This window comes from Pocillopora verrucosa, chromosome 3 (genome assembly GCF_036669915.1).
Source record: "Pocillopora verrucosa isolate sample1 chromosome 3, ASM3666991v2, whole genome shotgun sequence".
NCBI lineage: Eukaryota > Metazoa > Cnidaria > Anthozoa > Scleractinia > Pocilloporidae > Pocillopora > Pocillopora verrucosa.
The window spans coordinates 23,946,133-23,964,126 of NC_089314.1; the positions used below are offsets into that span (position 1 = coordinate 23,946,133).

At 37.9% G+C, this 17,994-nt stretch overlaps 2 protein-coding genes across 2 annotated transcripts; both read right to left on the minus strand.

Moving 5' to 3' along the window:
* Positions 1–912: 912 nt before the first annotated feature.
* Positions 913–3,725, minus strand: LOC131782016 (dual specificity protein phosphatase 3-like). Its single transcript, XM_059098727.2, has 2 exons — positions 3,535–3,725; positions 913–1,484 (listed from the first exon to the last, which is right to left on the minus strand). The coding sequence occupies exons 1-2, from the start codon at positions 3,693–3,695 to the stop codon at positions 1,052–1,054; spliced, it is 594 nt and encodes a 197-aa protein (XP_058954710.1). The 5' UTR covers positions 3,696–3,725; the 3' UTR covers positions 913–1,051.
* A 67-nt stretch (positions 3,726–3,792) lies between these two features.
* LOC131782015 (transmembrane protein 143) lies at positions 3,793–8,387 on the minus strand. Its single transcript, XM_059098726.2, has 4 exons — positions 8,000–8,387; positions 6,523–7,309; positions 5,879–6,046; positions 3,793–5,514 (listed from the first exon to the last, which is right to left on the minus strand). The coding sequence occupies exons 1-4, from the start codon at positions 8,348–8,350 to the stop codon at positions 5,312–5,314; spliced, it is 1,509 nt and encodes a 502-aa protein (XP_058954709.2). The 5' UTR covers positions 8,351–8,387; the 3' UTR covers positions 3,793–5,311.
* Positions 8,388–17,994: the final 9,607 nt, after the last annotated feature.

The window sequence follows — 17,994 nt, forward strand, 5'->3', positions numbered from 1 at the left end:
GGAGATTGATCATAACGAAAAAAGAAATTGGATACGTCATTCCGAGTTTGAAAGGAAGAAGGCACGGAGTTCCTCATGGGACAGAAAGGCAAATACAAAGCAAATTTTTTTAAGCTTATCATCTCTACTCTCATCTAATTGACAGACATCCATGCCCAGAGGGTGGAGAATCTGAACCTTACCTGGATGGGGTGGGGAATTTGAACCGGAATTTTCAAGTCTTTTCAGCGGAATACAAGTGGTATATCTTTAAATATGGAGGTGTTTTGTCGTTCACTTTCGTCAGCGAAGGGCTCTATCAGACGAAGTGATCTACCACGTCTATGTTTTTAAGTTTGGTCAACGTGTAGAAAATCACAGTCGCAGGCAGGATGGGAATTTGAACAAACTAATGTCCAAAAGTTCAATGTGCTGAATGTTGTTGGGATGTTGGAACTTCAAATTGATCGACGCGTATAAGTTGAAGTCTATATCGAGAAAAGTGTGATTTGATGGATTTAGTCCATGATGCACCGTAATTCATCAAGTAATCGCTATTCAATTAAGTTCGAATTTCTGCGCATGGACCAGCTGACTGACGATATCGTTGGTTACGTGACATAATTTCTGGCGGCGAAGCTTCGACAGCGAGCAACAAGCGTACCCCGACCTCACTCTCCTTACGCGGTTAGTACGTTCGAAGGCCAATTGTGCGACAGCGCACAAGCCTCTTTTGTAACTGCGCAGGGGGCAGATAAAAAAAGGAAAAAAAAAGGTAAAAGCGCAAAATAAAACTCTTCAAGCTAAGAGTAACGGTCGGTGTTTTCCCGCTTGATGAAACACAATGTTTCAGCGCAGTACCCTTATTGTAAGCCTTCAATTAAGCACGTGACCACAAGCTACGGTGCGTCATTAAATTTACACATAAGAGCTTTATTCTGCTCTAAATTTACAAATATGTAAATATATTACTTAACAAATTGTATCGATGACACAACATCTGTTTCATTTCTCTCCGTTAATACATAAATATTTTTAAAGCAATTACAAGAACAGAGTTGCCGCTAATTATTTAGGCTCTTCCGAGCTTACTCGAGTAATCTATCAATTGTTGAAGAAAGCCGTCGTTAGGTGAAATTTCTCGCTTGCTCCGCACGATTCTCACCGCCTCCTTAAGTTCCATTTCTTGATCTCTCACTAAGTAGGCCAAGACAAGGCTTGCGGATCGGCTAACGCCCTCCTTACAGTGGACATAAATCTTCCCGTTAAGCTTTTCAGAGTTCTTGGTTCCGACCGCTTTGGCGATGAAATCGCACGCTTCGTCAAAATAGCGGTCAAGTTTGAAAGTGAACATATCCATGGCAGGTATGCCATGGTAGATGATGCCAGATCCCCTATAATAATCAGGGCCTGTTTGGACGTGGTAATACTTGTTTCCATGCGCGGCATTCAGTATATGGGTGATGCCAAGGTCTTGTAGCTCCCCTTCATTCATGGCCGTTGATCTGGAAAGAAACAGGGTAGAGACACGTAATCTTACCGACCATAAAGACCGGATTCAGCCCAGCTCGAGCGAGCGAGAAGTCACGCGCGAGGTTCAGATGCCGCTCTTTTCCCGCAATTGTGATCTCACTCAGGCGCGTGATTCGCATTCTTGCCGACTTATGCACGCACACTTTTCGCGCACAAAACCACACAACAAAATTTTTCAGTTACAGCACGAATCGCGACCAGTGCGAAGCCTTTAATTTTTTCTCTCACTCGAAAATCGATGATATATTTCACAAAAAAAGAGGAGAATAGCTTTCTTTTGTTACCTCTAGATTTCTGGGAATGGTTTAAATGCAATATTTTTTTGGCAAAAAAGTATTTTTGAAGGAAAAGCAGACTCTTCACTGAGAGTGGCTTCGATACCACGAAATCTGCCTCATGAATGGAAAAAAGAAATAGAATGAAAGATATATAGCGAAAGATGAAACATACCGACATGTTACGTGTAAATGTCCTAAAACTTAGTATTCGCGACAAACAACACAGAAGCCTTCTGGAGAAAAGAGTTTTTATTTCAGGTTACCCCTGTCCTAATCCTCCGATGCAGTTTGTTTATATCTCGATTTTTAATCAAAAGAGAGTATGTGGGACCTCTAGATATATATTTAGCAAATATATTCCAAGTTGCCGAGCGTCTGTTCAGTAATAGATTACAGATGACGTCCAAACTACGGTAAGAACAAAAAAGTGACAAACGAGGCGCAGCCGTGTGTGTCACTGATGACGTCATCTATACGTCTGTCCTCCAATAGATCATAAGTGAGAACCAATCAGAATGCGTGCACAACTGAGCTTATTATATAAAAATGGATGATATTTCCCTGAAAACAGCTGCCCATCACTTGGTAGACTTTTCTGAAAACCAGCACTTTTCGCCCAAGTTGGGGCCTGAAACAACGTTTCCATGGAAAAAAAAGACACCCATCAAGACTGTAGCGACAGTCGGTGTCAGAGGATGTGATGTTGCAATGAATACTGCTAAAGCTAAAAATGGTTAAATTTTCTGGGATGACCACCTTCAACTCGGGAATTTGATGAGTGACCGAAATGGCCCACTTGGCAAGGCACAATAATTCCCTCTCATGAGTATGCAGGTGAAAGAATTATTGTGCCTTGCAACCTCGTCTAACAAATTTTCAGTGAAAACAAAAACGACAACGACAAACATAACAAAGGAAAATAAAGTGCGGAAACATGATATGGAAATTAAGCATGTTTTGCGTCTACTCGCTCAAAGATAACTTTTGCGCAGATGTTATACACCCACTCAATAATCCCCCAAAATTTGTTTTTGAGGATTACCTGAGAAGCGACAATTAAGTTTGTGAGGGAAATGCAAGCACTATGAAATATTAAATCTCTTTTTTGAAGTCAACAAGTGTGATGACTTTCCGTGAAAAAATTCCATTTTAAAATCGTTATCCAAATTTCTGTGCGTTACGGGCAGGCGTTACTTGCGTGACAAAAATGTCCCATACTACCGGACGTGGACGCCACGTTCGGTACATCTGCGGTGCTGCACATTTGTTCTCATTTTTTTTAAGAGCGAAAGAAGACTTTTTAATTTAAAAACGTCAATGCCAGGCAAACGACTTCCTTTGCTGCATGGCACCAAATATAAAGGGCAGGAACTCGGGATAGAGCGATTAGAATATTTTATCTTAAAATCTGAATTAAATTGCTATGATCTCCGAGGACAATTTCAATCCCTTCGTGAAATACAAAAAGGAATGAGAAACCACCTCTTCGCCTGAGAAAAATTACCCTGATGAGCAACGTGATGCTGTACTCGTTTAGGAAAGAATTCGCAGAAGAGCTCAGAGGAAAAGTACCCAAAATATCTAAATCCCAAGCTTTGACGAACAAAGCTATCTAAACCATGATCGATCTTTGATCTCACTTAAAATGGCTCAGAGAATCAACTCTTCGAAGAACAGCTGAAAACAACTAACAATGTTCATAGCTGACTATATAAAACAGCTGGAAAAATTAAACTGCACTTACGCTTCGCCAATGAAGATTCCGTTAAAAACTTCGTTGTAAGCATCATTAGGCATCATATAGAAACCACCAGCAGGCTCAGTTATAATAAATTGTAAGTCCTTGACGGTGGTTTTCGGAGAAAGTGAGGACGCAGCACTAGACACCTCCTGCTCTTCAGCCATTTTGTTTGTTTGGCAACGACTGGTTCCGGTTTGCAATATTGAATTGCATTATGGGCCGACTTAAGATGGCGGTCGTGGGACATGTCTTTTCCGCTTCAACAGGTGAAAGGGTTTAATTAAGTCAAACTCGTTGACATGGACACGAAAGTGCGGTTATAACGGATTATGCTACAGTCTCAACGAGAATACCATCGTATACGGTGGTCCTATAGATTTATTTTTGGTTGAAGAAAGATGGTTGAAGTCGACATCGTAGAATTAACAGTCACATGTGTAGCAGCAGCGATAATTATAGCAGCCCTCGGTGTTTTGTTATTCTACTTCTGCACAACTCGAACGCAAAGACAGAGATGCCGCAAAAGATGCATGAACTCACGTCAAAGTGTCGAACACGTGCAGAACCAAAGAGCACCAAATAGCTAAGAGCAGTGAAAAAGAGAAAAACTGTAATCCCGCCCCAACCAGCGACGTGAAGGAGACCTCGTTGAGAAATTGAAATATCGTGTCACGATACATCGACAAAATTCTGTCCTACAAAAGATTAAAGGAGAGACAAATGATAGAGTTTTACGGGATGGAAAATGATACTGAAACTGCTACTATTATTATTATCCAGTATTAACAACAGAAAGAGTAAAATAGCATTGGAGAACAACAAAGAGACTTTGAGTGAAGTGAACTATAAGATTGTCTGCAAGACTCTCGGACATATTTCAGAAATAATCTATTACAAGCTGAAAAATGTGTTTAATCCTTCAAGGAAAACTTATTTAAAATGATTCTTGAAATATTTCTAACCACAAACACGGTACACCTTATTAAAAACAAATCTTACATCATAAAGAAAAAGCTACAATTCTGTTAAGAAATTGATGACAATCCACAAATTATATCTGATGAGGTTGTACCCTTTAAGCCCTGTTTACAAATTGAATTTTAGTGTTAAAAGATTTGAGAGGACCATCCACTTTAGGCTTTGATAATATGGTATACATTTTGAAGCTTATTTCAATTGAGTGTCTGACAACGAAAACCAGATTATTCATAGTGGCCAATCAGAAGAAAGGAAAATATCACAAGGAGGCAATAATAACTTAACCCAGTAACTCCCAATGTCTGATTGTCAATTCTCTCCTCCAGCTGCTGTATATTTCCTCCTAAATTAGTTACGAGAATTCACTGTTAGATCAAGACAACAACTTCTACCTGATAAGTTTGAGTATTCTCGTCAGCCGTTTGCTGGAGAGAGTATGGATGTTAAAGGGAGAAGTTATATGTTAATCACCTCTGGGAGTTAAAGGGTTAAAGTAAAAACAAGCAAAATGTATAAGGCACAGTCAGGAAAATGTGGGGGATCAAGCAGTGATAAGATTTAGTTCTGCATCTCAATGAAAGCAAGTTCTTAAGACTGAACATAGAGTGCCATGAAGCAAAACCAAACCAATTCTGCTTTACCTTGGACACTCAATAGGAATTAAGGAGTTGAACATCATAACTGCTGATGCTTTAGCCAATTTGAGCCATAAATCAAGTGAGAATGTAGTAAGAGTCAGTTGTCCCTCTGTAACCACAGGACAGAAATAGTTTTCTCTATATTCTGTGATCAACATGCTTGTTCACTCCCAAATCATTTTCTTTTGCTCTAGTTCTTCTCTCTGCTTGTCTTGTATCTGCTCTAATTCTTCTTCAGTTGTTGCCTCAGTTAAATCCACATCCAGCTCTTCTGTTCTCTCCAGGGCTTCCTTCATGAGCGCTTTTGGACTTGGTAGTTTCATAAATGCATCAAATACAGTTGGCACACTGAGTATCTGTTGATCACCTAGGTAAAGGAATGAGCACAGCTGTCATTAAAATCTTGTCAACTTTTCATCTTGGATCCTTTATGACATTTTCATCAAAAAGTTAATTATTGACCTCTTGAAGGAACTGTTACTTCACATGGTCTATTTGAGAGTTTGTGCAGGACTTAGAAAGTAATGGACATTTCAGTCTGGGCTGGAGAAGTAGTCTGAAATGGCCAGAGATTGATTTTAAAGAACAAATTTGACATGGAAGCACAAAAAAGGACAAGAAAAGATGGAAATATAAATGATCACACAATTACATATATGAACTCTGTTGCAAACCATAATTCAAAATCCTGATGCAGGCCATGAATCAATGAAGTAATCATAGTCATGTACCTCTCTGTTTTGTGACAAGAAGTCCTAAGTTCTCCAGTTGTTTTAATGGTTCTAATGGATCATATTTCAGTGTCACTTGAAACTTGAGATTCATCCAATCCTCTACATGCTGCTTCAGCTCACCAACTGTCATTCCTTCAGAGTGCAACCCAGTTCTGTGACCACCACCTAGACAAAGTTATTTACAGTGAAGTATAAAGATAAATCAGTTCACCAGTTTCAGTCAGTGATCAATTCTGTTACTCTCATGACCTAGTAAATGATTAGGCAGTATTGATGTAAGGAGAATTAAATACTGGTCACTCTTAAGGCTTGAAAGGGTTAAAGAAAGACTGAGAGCAGGCAAGGAAAGTATACCAAAGCTTTCCCATGCCAAACGTTGAAATTAATGAAAGAGGGGCTGTCAGGAGGCAAAAGAAAGGGAACTGACTGAGCTAGCTGATTCAAAACATAAATCCAAAAGAAAAAAACTCAGTCCATAACTTGCAGTAAGGAGCTCACATTAAGACAGTAAGAGGTATTCATTATGCACAATTTGTGAATCAAATTTCAAGAACTGATATAATTAAGTTCAGAACAACCTAGCCAAGAACAATAACCATAAAACAGACATTTGAATAAAAATTAAATATTCCCTAAAGTACCTGATAAGTTTAAAGGAGCTTGAAGGAAGCTGTATGCCAAAAGGGTTCCCTTAAACACCTCATCTTCAGCTCTGTCAGCCAGCAAAGTAAATAAGGCACGATTGTTTGCAATGGCCTTAAAGTAGAGGGTCTGTGACAAGCGCACAAGATAAGAATTCCTTTTGTTTTTGTAAATCGTCCATGCTCTTGCAGCCACAACTCCTGCCACAGATATGGCAATATAAATCCATGATATCTTGTAATCAGCCAGGAAAGAAACAAGCTTTATCACTACACTTGCTGCACCAATTGTCAAAGTTGCTGCCAATACTTGTTGATCAAACTTTGTCATCCTTATTTTTCCTTCTGGAAGTAACTGCTCCAGATTGGCACATCGAATGTCCTTGAAGGACTTAAGCATTAGTTTACTCTGCTTTTTAGCACGAATGGCGATAACCACCCTCTTGTATCTCTCAGCCTTTATTGGTGGTTTAAACCTTTTAACAACTCTACTGGCAACTCTGGAGTACCATCGACCTGTGTTGTCAGGTTCAAACTCTTTTCCAACAACCCACACCCGCAGAACATCATATTTCTTTGGGTCAACACTGACAAGTACACCGTCTCCGGCATCATGTTCTTTTAAGGCACTGCGCACATCTTCAACAGGTAACTCATAAAAGTGAGCCTTTTCTAATAGTTGAGATAACTTTTCCAGTAGCCAGAATTCATTGTCAAGTCTTTCCTTCTTGGAAGTTTTATGGAGCGTTAAGGTCTCTTTGTCAGGGTTCAAAGGATCATACAAAGCCTTAAGAAGAAAAAAATTGTTTTTAGTTTGTTTTTCTTTAAACTTTCATTAGTTATGGTATGACTTAAAAAAAAAAAAAAAAAAAAAAAAACTCATGTGAAAGCATTGTTGCTTCCTCACCAACTTTAGTCTTTACACTTGTACCTTGACAATTAATTAAATTAATGGCAAAATTTTAATAGAAAAAAATAGGGTGGGTGTAATAAAGTGACAGGTGCAAATAATTATTTTAGAGGTAAAAACAGCATTAGATAACCTCCTTTTTGCTCCTACTCTTGATTCATTGTCCTGCTTCCTTGATAAGGAGCTTGCTCCAATAGTTTACCACTCTCTATCAAAAGAGGGTCAAACTATATGTGAATGTGATGTATCCTACGGGGTAATCCCACAGAGACTTTTTCCAATGTGCAGGGTTAGGTCATCATTTATTTTGGACAGGAAAAGGTTTTGGAAATCAAGGCATAAAGGTATTTTGAAGGGGTAGTTTGTAGGGTGCTAGTTGCTCAATGCAGGTCCCCAGCAGAAGGGGCTCGTCTCTGCCGATTACTCGACGTTGCTACCTTATGTGGCCTTGACGAATTGAAATTTGTCATGTTTCTTCTTCTAACTTCCTAAGTTCAACCAATCATTAATTACGACGTATCTTTGCTTCTGATTTTCTTGCGGATGGTAACAACAGCGGTGACTTACCTTCAACTCCCCAAGAACTCCGTGAAACGTCCCAGCAATGGCATTGTCCAAGTTAACTGCAAGATTTTGAAAGTAACTTCTGTCATTCGAGTTTATCAGGTTCTCGTCTTCTACTATTCGCCTTATAAGCGCTTTTCTTGTCATAGGAACGAATTTTCGAGGGACGTAGTATTCAGATGTACCAGGCGTTCCTTGTTTAAGTGCAGTCGTTTGTTCCAGTTGATCATCCTTTTTTAAGCCAAACGGGTTGGGCCATTTGAGAAAAGACGACGCAGAAGCTCGTTGAAATTTTTTAAATTTTCCAGTCCAATTAAGGATAGAAAAAATGCCTTTTCTGCCATATGGAAGCATTCTCGCCCTCGTGGTCGCGCAAAAGACGGGACGAAAGGTCTCGATGATGAACTTTGGCCTCAAAAGACTGGGCATGAGTTTATATCAGGCTCTTTGGGCTGGCACGCTCATCTGGATCACAAAATATTTACCTGCGACGAATTCAACCTCTGAATTTCCTTACAATTAGCGTAAACCTTCTTCAAACGTGCGCACCCCACTTTATTCGAGATTAAAAATAAGCACCTTAAGCTCAAAGAGTTAGATTATCGCGCTCAATTCTTGGCGGATAGATCACCTGCGTTATCCCGCACTTTTGGGAGTTTACTTTTTTCTGTCGTGATTTCTCAGTCACGGGCTTCTTGTGATAATTCCCTTACTTTTAATTGGTCTCTGTGAAGAATTTGGTTTTGATTTTACGTCAACGGATTGAAAATTTTGAAAAGAGCCCTTAACTGTAACATGGAAGCCCTAAGATAAGGAGATTTGCTCGTGAAACGGGAGACGAACAACAACAATGTAAGAGCCTTAAGACATCCGGCTTTTGGAATTAAGAGCAAACTCTTTTCCCCTTTGTGATTGAATCAATTTAGGATCTCCTAATGTCTCAGGTTAATTGAAAGAAGTATCCGGCGCATACGCTCATCCATCAAACTGAGTTACCAACCACTCTTAACCCTTTAATAAACGCGCAAGATCTCATTAGTAATTCTCCTTACTGTCTGCCGTACAATTCTTGTGATACTAGTTCTGAGAATTTGGTACTGGATCAATTAGAAAATCCTCAAACTTACATTTTTCTATATCCTCATCACCTGTCTGAGTGATATTGTACTGATTTTGTACGGAGAAATTCTGTTTAGGTCACTCATGGGAATTAGGGTTAGCTGAGTTTTTTTTCGGTAGGCATAGTAGAAGGTTGCCTTTGTGGGATGCAAACAGTCTAAAACAATGGGAAAAGGTTAAAAAATGTGAGACTTTAGCAAACTGGTCTGTAAATTAGGTTAAAAAAAGGTGAAAAAAAGTTTATGTAACAAGAGAAGTTAATTAAGAAGAACGCGCGTCACAGTTGGTGAAGCAAGAATGCCAAATAGAATAATGTAACATGGAACTTCTCACTGTCTGCAATTAATCGATTGTACGCTAAGGCCGGAAGATACTTACGATGGTTGCGAGCAAGATGATTTTTAATCTAATTTTCTCTAGTGTTAACTTAGTGATTATAGGAAAATGACCGTGAAAGCAGAGCTCATTTATACCGTTTTTTGTCGCCATAAGCCTCATTTTTCAAACTTACCGCAGTCTCACGGCACGCAAGCGAGTAAAGGGAAGATGAGAGAGTCTGGATTAATCAAATGAGAAATTTGACTTGTCCTCTTTTATACTTGGAAAATCAGGTTCCATGCAGTGACAACGGGATTTAATTTTGTTGCTAGTTGGTCGCTCCGGTGGAATTTGAATGGTACAGTGATACGTGGGCAAGGGCGGGGACGTCTACCTACTCCCACATCCCTGATGAACGATCCCTTGTAACTGAAGTAAATATTTTTACCGACCATTTGCTTAGCATGGCATCGTGACCTCATGAGACTTATACTATGGCTATAGCTTTTCCAAGTTTTATTCGAATCCTGCTCCGGGAGATTGTTGTTTTTTGTGTGGGATTTCCCACACTTAGTCAAGGCCCGCGAAATTTATTTCTTTATTTCTTTCTTTCTTTATTTATTTGTCCACGAGAGAGAAGTGCTTGTCACGTGGTTTCTATTTGCCTTCAGTGAGCCGTGAAGACTGGATTCCAGTCAGCGTTTTTTCATTGTGTATTGTACGGCGGCCATTTCTCTTCTCAGTCGTTGGGTTTTGGAGAACTTATTCGGAATTTCATATTTGTTTCTTGGGGATTTTCGTTTCCAAGGTAAGGATAAGTCATTTCATATTTTTACGGGTTCTTTGCGTGCTTTAACTTTTCAATTTTGTTGTGGGAGCTTCACGATTAAGCTCTCACGAAAGGCGATTACGTTTGTACACCTGGTTTGTGTTCTTTCTTTCATAATCTGAGGCGTTTGTTTCGTTATTTCTTCAGGTGTCTATAACAGAAGATTTTTTCACGTAAGCCAACACGCTGAAACGCGGCTTGTGTTCAGTGCAGGTTGCACAGGAGCTTTTACGTTTTCACAAGCCAACATTTATCGGCTTGGACCTTCGGTGCGGGTTGTGCCAGATTGAAAGGAGTCATTGTACTCTCGCAAGCCAACATTTGTCGGCTTGAATGTATTTGTGCGGGTTGCGCTTCAAAGAGTCTCAGGGTGTCTCAAAGTGTCTCACGAGTGTCTCAAAATGTCTCACGAGTGTCTCAAAGTGTCGCAAACTGAAAGAAACTATTGTTTGCCTTGAACTGTCAAGAGTGTTATCTATTTTAATAAACTGAGTTTCTAGTTAGTTGGATTGTTGTTGTTGCTCGCTCAAGCACACAAGTAAATATGGGGATCTCCATTGACCAATTCCGTTCAAGGATTGGATCTCATGAAGATTTACATCCTGATTTAAGTGAAAACTATGACCTCTCTGATGATCTCAACATTCCATCAACATCGTTGAATAATGAACCACTGATATTGAATGAATTACCTGATTTCGATTTTCGTCAAATGGTCCAGACACCCGATAAAGAGCAAAAAGAATTTTTTATCACATTTTACATCAGATTAAAACCTCAGAAACCCCTTTCTACTGCTTCCTCAGTGGAGGGGCTGGTGTTGGCAAATCACATTTAACAAAAGATTTGTATCAGGCAGTGCTTAAGTATTATAACACTAGAGCTGGTGATGATTTTCATCAGATCAAAGTTATACTATTAGCTCCAACTGGTAAAGCTTAAGGGTAACACTCTTCATAGCACTCTGGCCATTCCTGCCAATCAATCACTGAGACATTACAAACAGCTTGATTCAAGTAGACTAAACACTGAGAAGTCAATTGATTTTTGTTGATGAAATCTCAATGGTAGGAAATGGTAATGGTAATTTGCAATACAGCTAAACAATAGGCTTAAAGATATAAAAGGCTGTAGAGAGGATTTTGGAGGTGTGAGCATAATTGCTATTGGTGACTTATTCCAATTAGACTCTGTTATGGATGCTTATATTTTCAAAGACCTCAAAAATGTAGATTTGTACTGTTCTTTCTCCCAGTTTATGGCATAAACACTTTAAAATGTTTGAACTTAATGAAATCATGGGTCAAAAAGACAGCAAATTGTTTGTGGAATTACTTAATAGGTTACATAAAGGTAAACACACAGTAGCTGACATTGCAAAACTTAAAGAGAGCTATACAAGAAGACATCAACAACCCAATAGATGCACCTCACTTATTTATACAGAATGCTAAAGTAGATGAATTTAATCAAAGGGCCCATAATGCAGCCACAGGAAACAAATTCACAATAAATGCTCTAGATAGTGTTATTGGAGCTATCTCTCCAGAGCTAAGAAACAAAATACTAAGACAAATACCCAATGATCCAAGAAAAACAAAACAGTTAGCCTCAACCCTTTGTCTTGCTGAGGGTGAAAGAACACACCTTGTCATGAATGTATGAACTGAAGATGGCATGACAAATGGTGCTGGAAATGTTGTTAAACTAGTTCAGTTACATCAACAAACCAAACCATCTGGTATTGTATGGGTACAATTTGACCACTCAGATGTAGGTCAGAAAACAAGGCATGAAAAAAGACATTTGTATGTACAAGGAATTGAACACACATGGACCCCAGTAAACCCTGTGACTACACAGTTTGCGGTAGGTAGAAACAGAACAGCACAAGTTGTTAGAAAACAATTTCCACTGCGTCCCGCAGCAGCAAAAACAATTCACAGGTCACAAGGTGATACTGACAGTAGAATTGTCGTGGATTTTAGTACCAGAAATACTATTCCACACATACATTATGTGGGACTCAGTAGAGTGACTGCTATAGAAGGCCTATATATTTCTGATTTGTGTGAAAGCAAGATTGCTGTTAATCCAGATGGAGAGATTAAGAACAACTGCAAAACTTAAGCTTTGCATCTCCCCTCTCCATGACATAACATTTTCCCTTCTTAAACTGTGTTATCTTAATGTAAGGTCTCTTCACAAACACATAGAAGATATACGTAAAGAATTAATTTATCTAAGTGCTGATATCAATATTTTCACAGAAAAAAGATTTAATTCTCAAGATAATAATGACATGTATGACATTGCTGGTTATGTTCTCTTCCGTAATGATAACCCTAATTCCAGCAATGGATCAAGGTCTTATGGTGGTACAGCTGTGTACAGTAAAATCCCATACTTACCTGGATACCCCTATTGTCACAATATACATGGTGTTGAAATAACAGTAATTAAGTTAGCAAGTCTTTAGGATTGAATAATCATAGGGATATATCACTCCCCAAACGCGCCTGTAAGACAACTTTATGAAGCAATAACTGAGGTATTAAATAACATTTCACCAGACAACAATAACATTACTGGAGACTTTAATATAAATTGGCTTGTTGAAACAGACAGAAGACCTTTGTATAATTTACTACTGAGGGATAACCATTACAAACAGTTCATATCAACTTATACAACTGACAACAACACAGTAATTGATCATATATATACAAATATATCTAACATTGATATACAAGCAGATGTTTTAGCACAGATCATAAAGCTGTTTGGGCCTCATTTCACGGTGTCCTCTAACAAATTACTTTATCATGATATACATTGTTTTTAAGTTAAGAGAGTAACAAAAGAAAACAGTAAATAGTTATGAAAAGAGTTGTTTCCCTATTTTCAGAGGAATTTGTTATGAGAAACTCGCAAAACTATTAATAAGGAAATGCTGCTTATTCATTTGGTACCAGAACAGGCCTTTTAAAATTAAGTTTGAAGTCATCTTTCTAAGAGTTGTCCAGTTTAACAACCATTTACAAAAGACAAAAATAAACTACATAACACACAGTCTTGAAATTTCAAGGCAGCTCCTTTAGCATCTTGGCTAATTTCTAACTGCAACCTTTATTGACAACCCTGCATTAAACAATTATTCCACAGTTAAGTTTGCAACCCCTCCTGAAATACTCCAGGATACCAAAAAAAACAACAACAAGCAAACAAACATATTAGTGAAGTGAGCAAACAACCACATGCGTGACTTTCACGTAATCTAAAAATTCGTGATTGCAGCTAGCATTCCCACGTGCGTAAAGTGCTTGTAACTTATGGGAAACACACGTTTGTTACACCAAAAAAACCCGCGTGTAGCAGAAGAGGCCGATTACTCGCAATTTCTCGTAGTTTTGAATTTCCCTTTTGTTTTTCAGAACACCCATATACCTGTACTTTTTTACACCGATGCGATAGAAATTAATTGGAAAAGCATTCCTTGAAATAGGAAGTCGTCCTGTATTTTCAGCGAAAAAGATCGTCAAGTGATCAAAACAACACCGGCCAGATTATAGTCACGTGCTCGGCAACGACTTCTTGAAAGCGATCCTCTTTCATTCTTACCATCAAAACAGTTACGTTTGCATAGAAGAATAACAAAACGAAACGATTACAACGGAAAGACCCAAATTGGCGTAGAAAGAAATAATGCTGCAAATTACCATTTTTTTATGTCATGGGTACATGTTTCCGTGGGAATTTCTGTGTCAACAGCTTGCTGTCACTCACAAAGTCTTCGTGATTCTCGCTGGTCCTCCCCTTGCGAACTGAATTCCCAGTTTTCTGGGAATTCCTAGGAATTCCTAGGAATTCCTAGGAATTCTCAAAAATTCCCAATTATGCAAATGACCCTTGCAAACCAAATTCCCAGTTTTCTGGGAATTTCTGGGAATTCCTAGGAATTCCTAAAAATTCCTAGGAATTCCTAGGAATTCCTAGGAATTCTCAAAAATTCCCAACTATGCAAATTAACTCTGATTTAAAAAGCTTGGAATTACTGGGAATTTCTGGGAAAGGAAGACTCCAGTTTTGCGAGGACTTGGAATCCCTAGGAATTCTCAGCTTTACAAACTACCTATAATTTAAGAAGTATGGAACTCTTGGGAATTTCTGGGAATTGAATCTGAGGCAATTTTAATACCCTGAGGTCCACATAAATTCTAAGAAATTCTCAATACCTTGAATGTGAAGGTTTTAAGAAAAAGAGTAATTTCAGAGGCTTAAAACTTTGGCTCAATAAAAGGTATGCTATACAAAACTTACCAAGAGATATACATACATGTACATGTTTATAACTTAAAGATCATGAAATTTATTACTCAAACTAAGTTTTAGTAAATCTTTACATTAATATGGATTTTCTCATGAACCAGCTGTCAGTTATGTTAAATGGAAATTGCCAACTTCCACAATAATTAACAATAATTACATTGTCATCTTACTTCCCTAACCTACATTACTGGTTGCATTTGTTAGAAAACCTTGGAACAGTCAAGCTCAGTTGCCTCAAACGCTGTCAGAGACTTTTTGTTGACAATACTTTTAGTAGAAATTTCATGCCTTAGACAAACAAATTCAACACCTAATTAATCTTTCTTTTTTCATGATTGTTGTTGCTGCTTTTTTTTTTCAGTTTTTTGCTCTATTTTCATGACTAATTGCTGTAATTTGTTTTGCTGTTTTTATTCTTACAAAACATTTTTGTAAGAGTTCCAATACTTGTGGATCATCCACACACTTTGCAAACATTTGGCATGCAGACAAGACAGAGGTAGTCAATGTTCCCTTAGAGGAAAAACACCTTTTATATGACGTCTTCAATTTACTTTATTTGAAACTCTGATCTGAAAATATTTGTCAACAAGACTTGTTAGTAGTGAGAAGTACCAACCAAGTTTCCTTTCATAACTTAATTTCTTAAATGTCCCAATCACTGGATCTCCCAAAAAAATATTACATCTTTTTATTTTTGGTGCAAATTACAAGTCCTTCTTTATATAAAAATGAAAAGTGATAGTCACACTTCAATAATAACAGCTCTTAAGTTTACTTGTTGTTCTTCTCTGTCTGTCAGCTATCAACAAGATTGTTTTATACTTCGGGCAGTGCATAACTATTTGTGGACCAGAGTTCCAACGCACCTCTGTAATCGCATATAGCTACTCCTGTCTCTTGTACAAATGTTTCTCCTTTGTAAGACGCACTCTACTCTGTTGTCAATACTGCTTTAAGTTCAGTGGAAACGACTGACTGAGGAATCGAGATGGCGGTGTTGGAACGTGTTGCTGAACGCTTGCTACGGTCAAGCTTTGTAGATTTAGGTACTGGTACACTGGGATCATCTATGTATCTCTTATACTTCCGAATGTGGTATCCTTCTTTTATAAATATGAGGGTAAAAGACGATTTGTAGTCGCATTCAAAACTGTGATTGGCTTGTGTTATTTCTCACCTTGGCCATTAACACAACTCAAGTGAGTTTCGAGTCTTTGTTTCCTCGACAACTTTCGGCCACAAATCGTGCATTTGTAATACGATCGATTCTTTTCGATTCTTTCTACATAGAGTGAGCTCACATCTTTATTTATATCACCAAGCTATCCATCTTCTAGTAGCAGAGAACCGGTCGGAGAAGTCAGAATAAAGTTGGGCGCTTCTCTTAACACTGCAATCGGCAAGCCAGCGGATTCACTTTGCTAGCCAATTACAAGTCCTAAAAGATCCACGTGATCATGCCCGTGATCGGAAACAAAGAAGACTCCATTTGGCGCTCATCTTTGAATGTACTTTGTATCGGTTGATCGCTTTTCTCAACTGTTTTGCTTAATATAACATTTCTAAAGATAGCTTTTATTGTGGTTCAATGGGAAAACGAGAATAGCGTGAGTGTTGTGAAAGAAAAGAAAGTCGTTGGCGCCGTGGAGTGAAAAGAAGGGACAACGGTTGACATATTGACTGGTACAAACAAGGGTCGAGTGGCCATCTGTAAAGCTACGATTTTGAAAGTTTGTGGTGAGTAAAAACTGCGATATTCGTTACGTGATCAAAATCTTATAAAAGAATAGATGTAGCGGGTTGAATTAAGCTTACATAACGCTCGGCGCAACTGAAACTAGAATAATTCTGAGAATCGAATCGGTCACTTGCATGCCGCAGTTTCTTAAGCTTATGCTTTACAATGAAATAAACCTATCAGTAAGGTTTCAAGATTCCTCTAGTCACGTTTGGGAACATTCAAGATTCATAATAGGAACTGTTATTAAACAAACCTTAGTACATAAAGAAGCCCTCCTTGGTAAAAACAAAATAATGTATTCAGCCCTTTTTTAGTAAAATCCATGAGAGAGATGTACTAACTCCAATATAAAAGTCACTCAATATAACAGAGATTTCTCAATTTGAGAATCCAATGAATGCCCTTTTCCTCATAGCCATCTTAAAAGCCTGGTCTGAGCTTTAAATATACATATTTTGATATATTATTTTTTTTCAAATTCAGATGTCAAGGAATCCAGATACAAAATGGTCAAGGTTCTTGTTGACAACCTCATTCAAGGCCAACTCATTGTGAGCCCAGGAAAAAAAATACAAACAGTACAAACAGCAGCTAAGTTTGCAGTTTAGGATAACTTCATTCTAATTTATTGTTACAGTTACAACAAGATTTTAATCAAAAAATCAATTTTATTTGTCTGTAATTAGCCCCTTCACTCCCAAGAGTGCTTGGTTTTCAAATATAACTTAAGATATTGTATTTTATGGAAAAGAATCAACAGATTTTATTCACAATTTGTGTCAAACCAAATTTAATGATTGATTAGAACTATTTTATATGAATAGCTGTAATTGAGGATTAATCCATATGAAGTTTTCAAGAAAAGAAAAATAAATCAAATTCAATCCTAATATTACCACACATTGATGTTAATTAATCAAAAATATTTTACATGTAAGCCTTAATTAAGCTTCTAAATAAATTTCATTGAATACTTGAATTTTAGCTGGGTTTTTTTTAATTTAAAGTATTTATTTTATATCATTAGCCTCAAATTTTTCCTTAAAATTCCCAGTAATTCTTAAACATTCCTAAAAATTCCCAAAAATTCCCAGAAATTCCCAGAAATTCCCAGAAATTCCTAGGAATTTTTTAGATTTACAGCTTTTCAGGGAAAGTCATTGGTTCTCTGAGTTGGAATTCCTAGGAATTCCTAGGAATTCCAAGTCCTGTTGGCTATAAACTTGGAATTTCTGGGAATTTCTGGGAATTTCTGGAAATTTCTAGGAATTTCTAGGTTTTTAGAACCAGAGTTGTTATGGTTGGGAATTCCTAGGAATTCCTAGGAATTCCCAGTCCGAATTTACCGTGAAAATTCACACCTTTATTCCTAGGAATTCCTAGGAATTCCTAGGAATTCCAAAAGCCATTTCGCAAGGGTCGTTATGTTTATCGCATGGACGATTCGAAGACCCTTCAAATTTGGTTTATAAGTTGATCATAGCACTAATCTGAAACATTTGAAGTCCATTTCAATATAGTAAATGTCGAAACAGGCGTGTAAAGACAATAAATATCGCAACGATCAGTGCAATCATAAGAGCGCCAGGACTTTGGACTTACTTCTTCGGAAGGATAGATCTCGAGTTCGAAGCCGACTAATTACGACTAATTACGAAG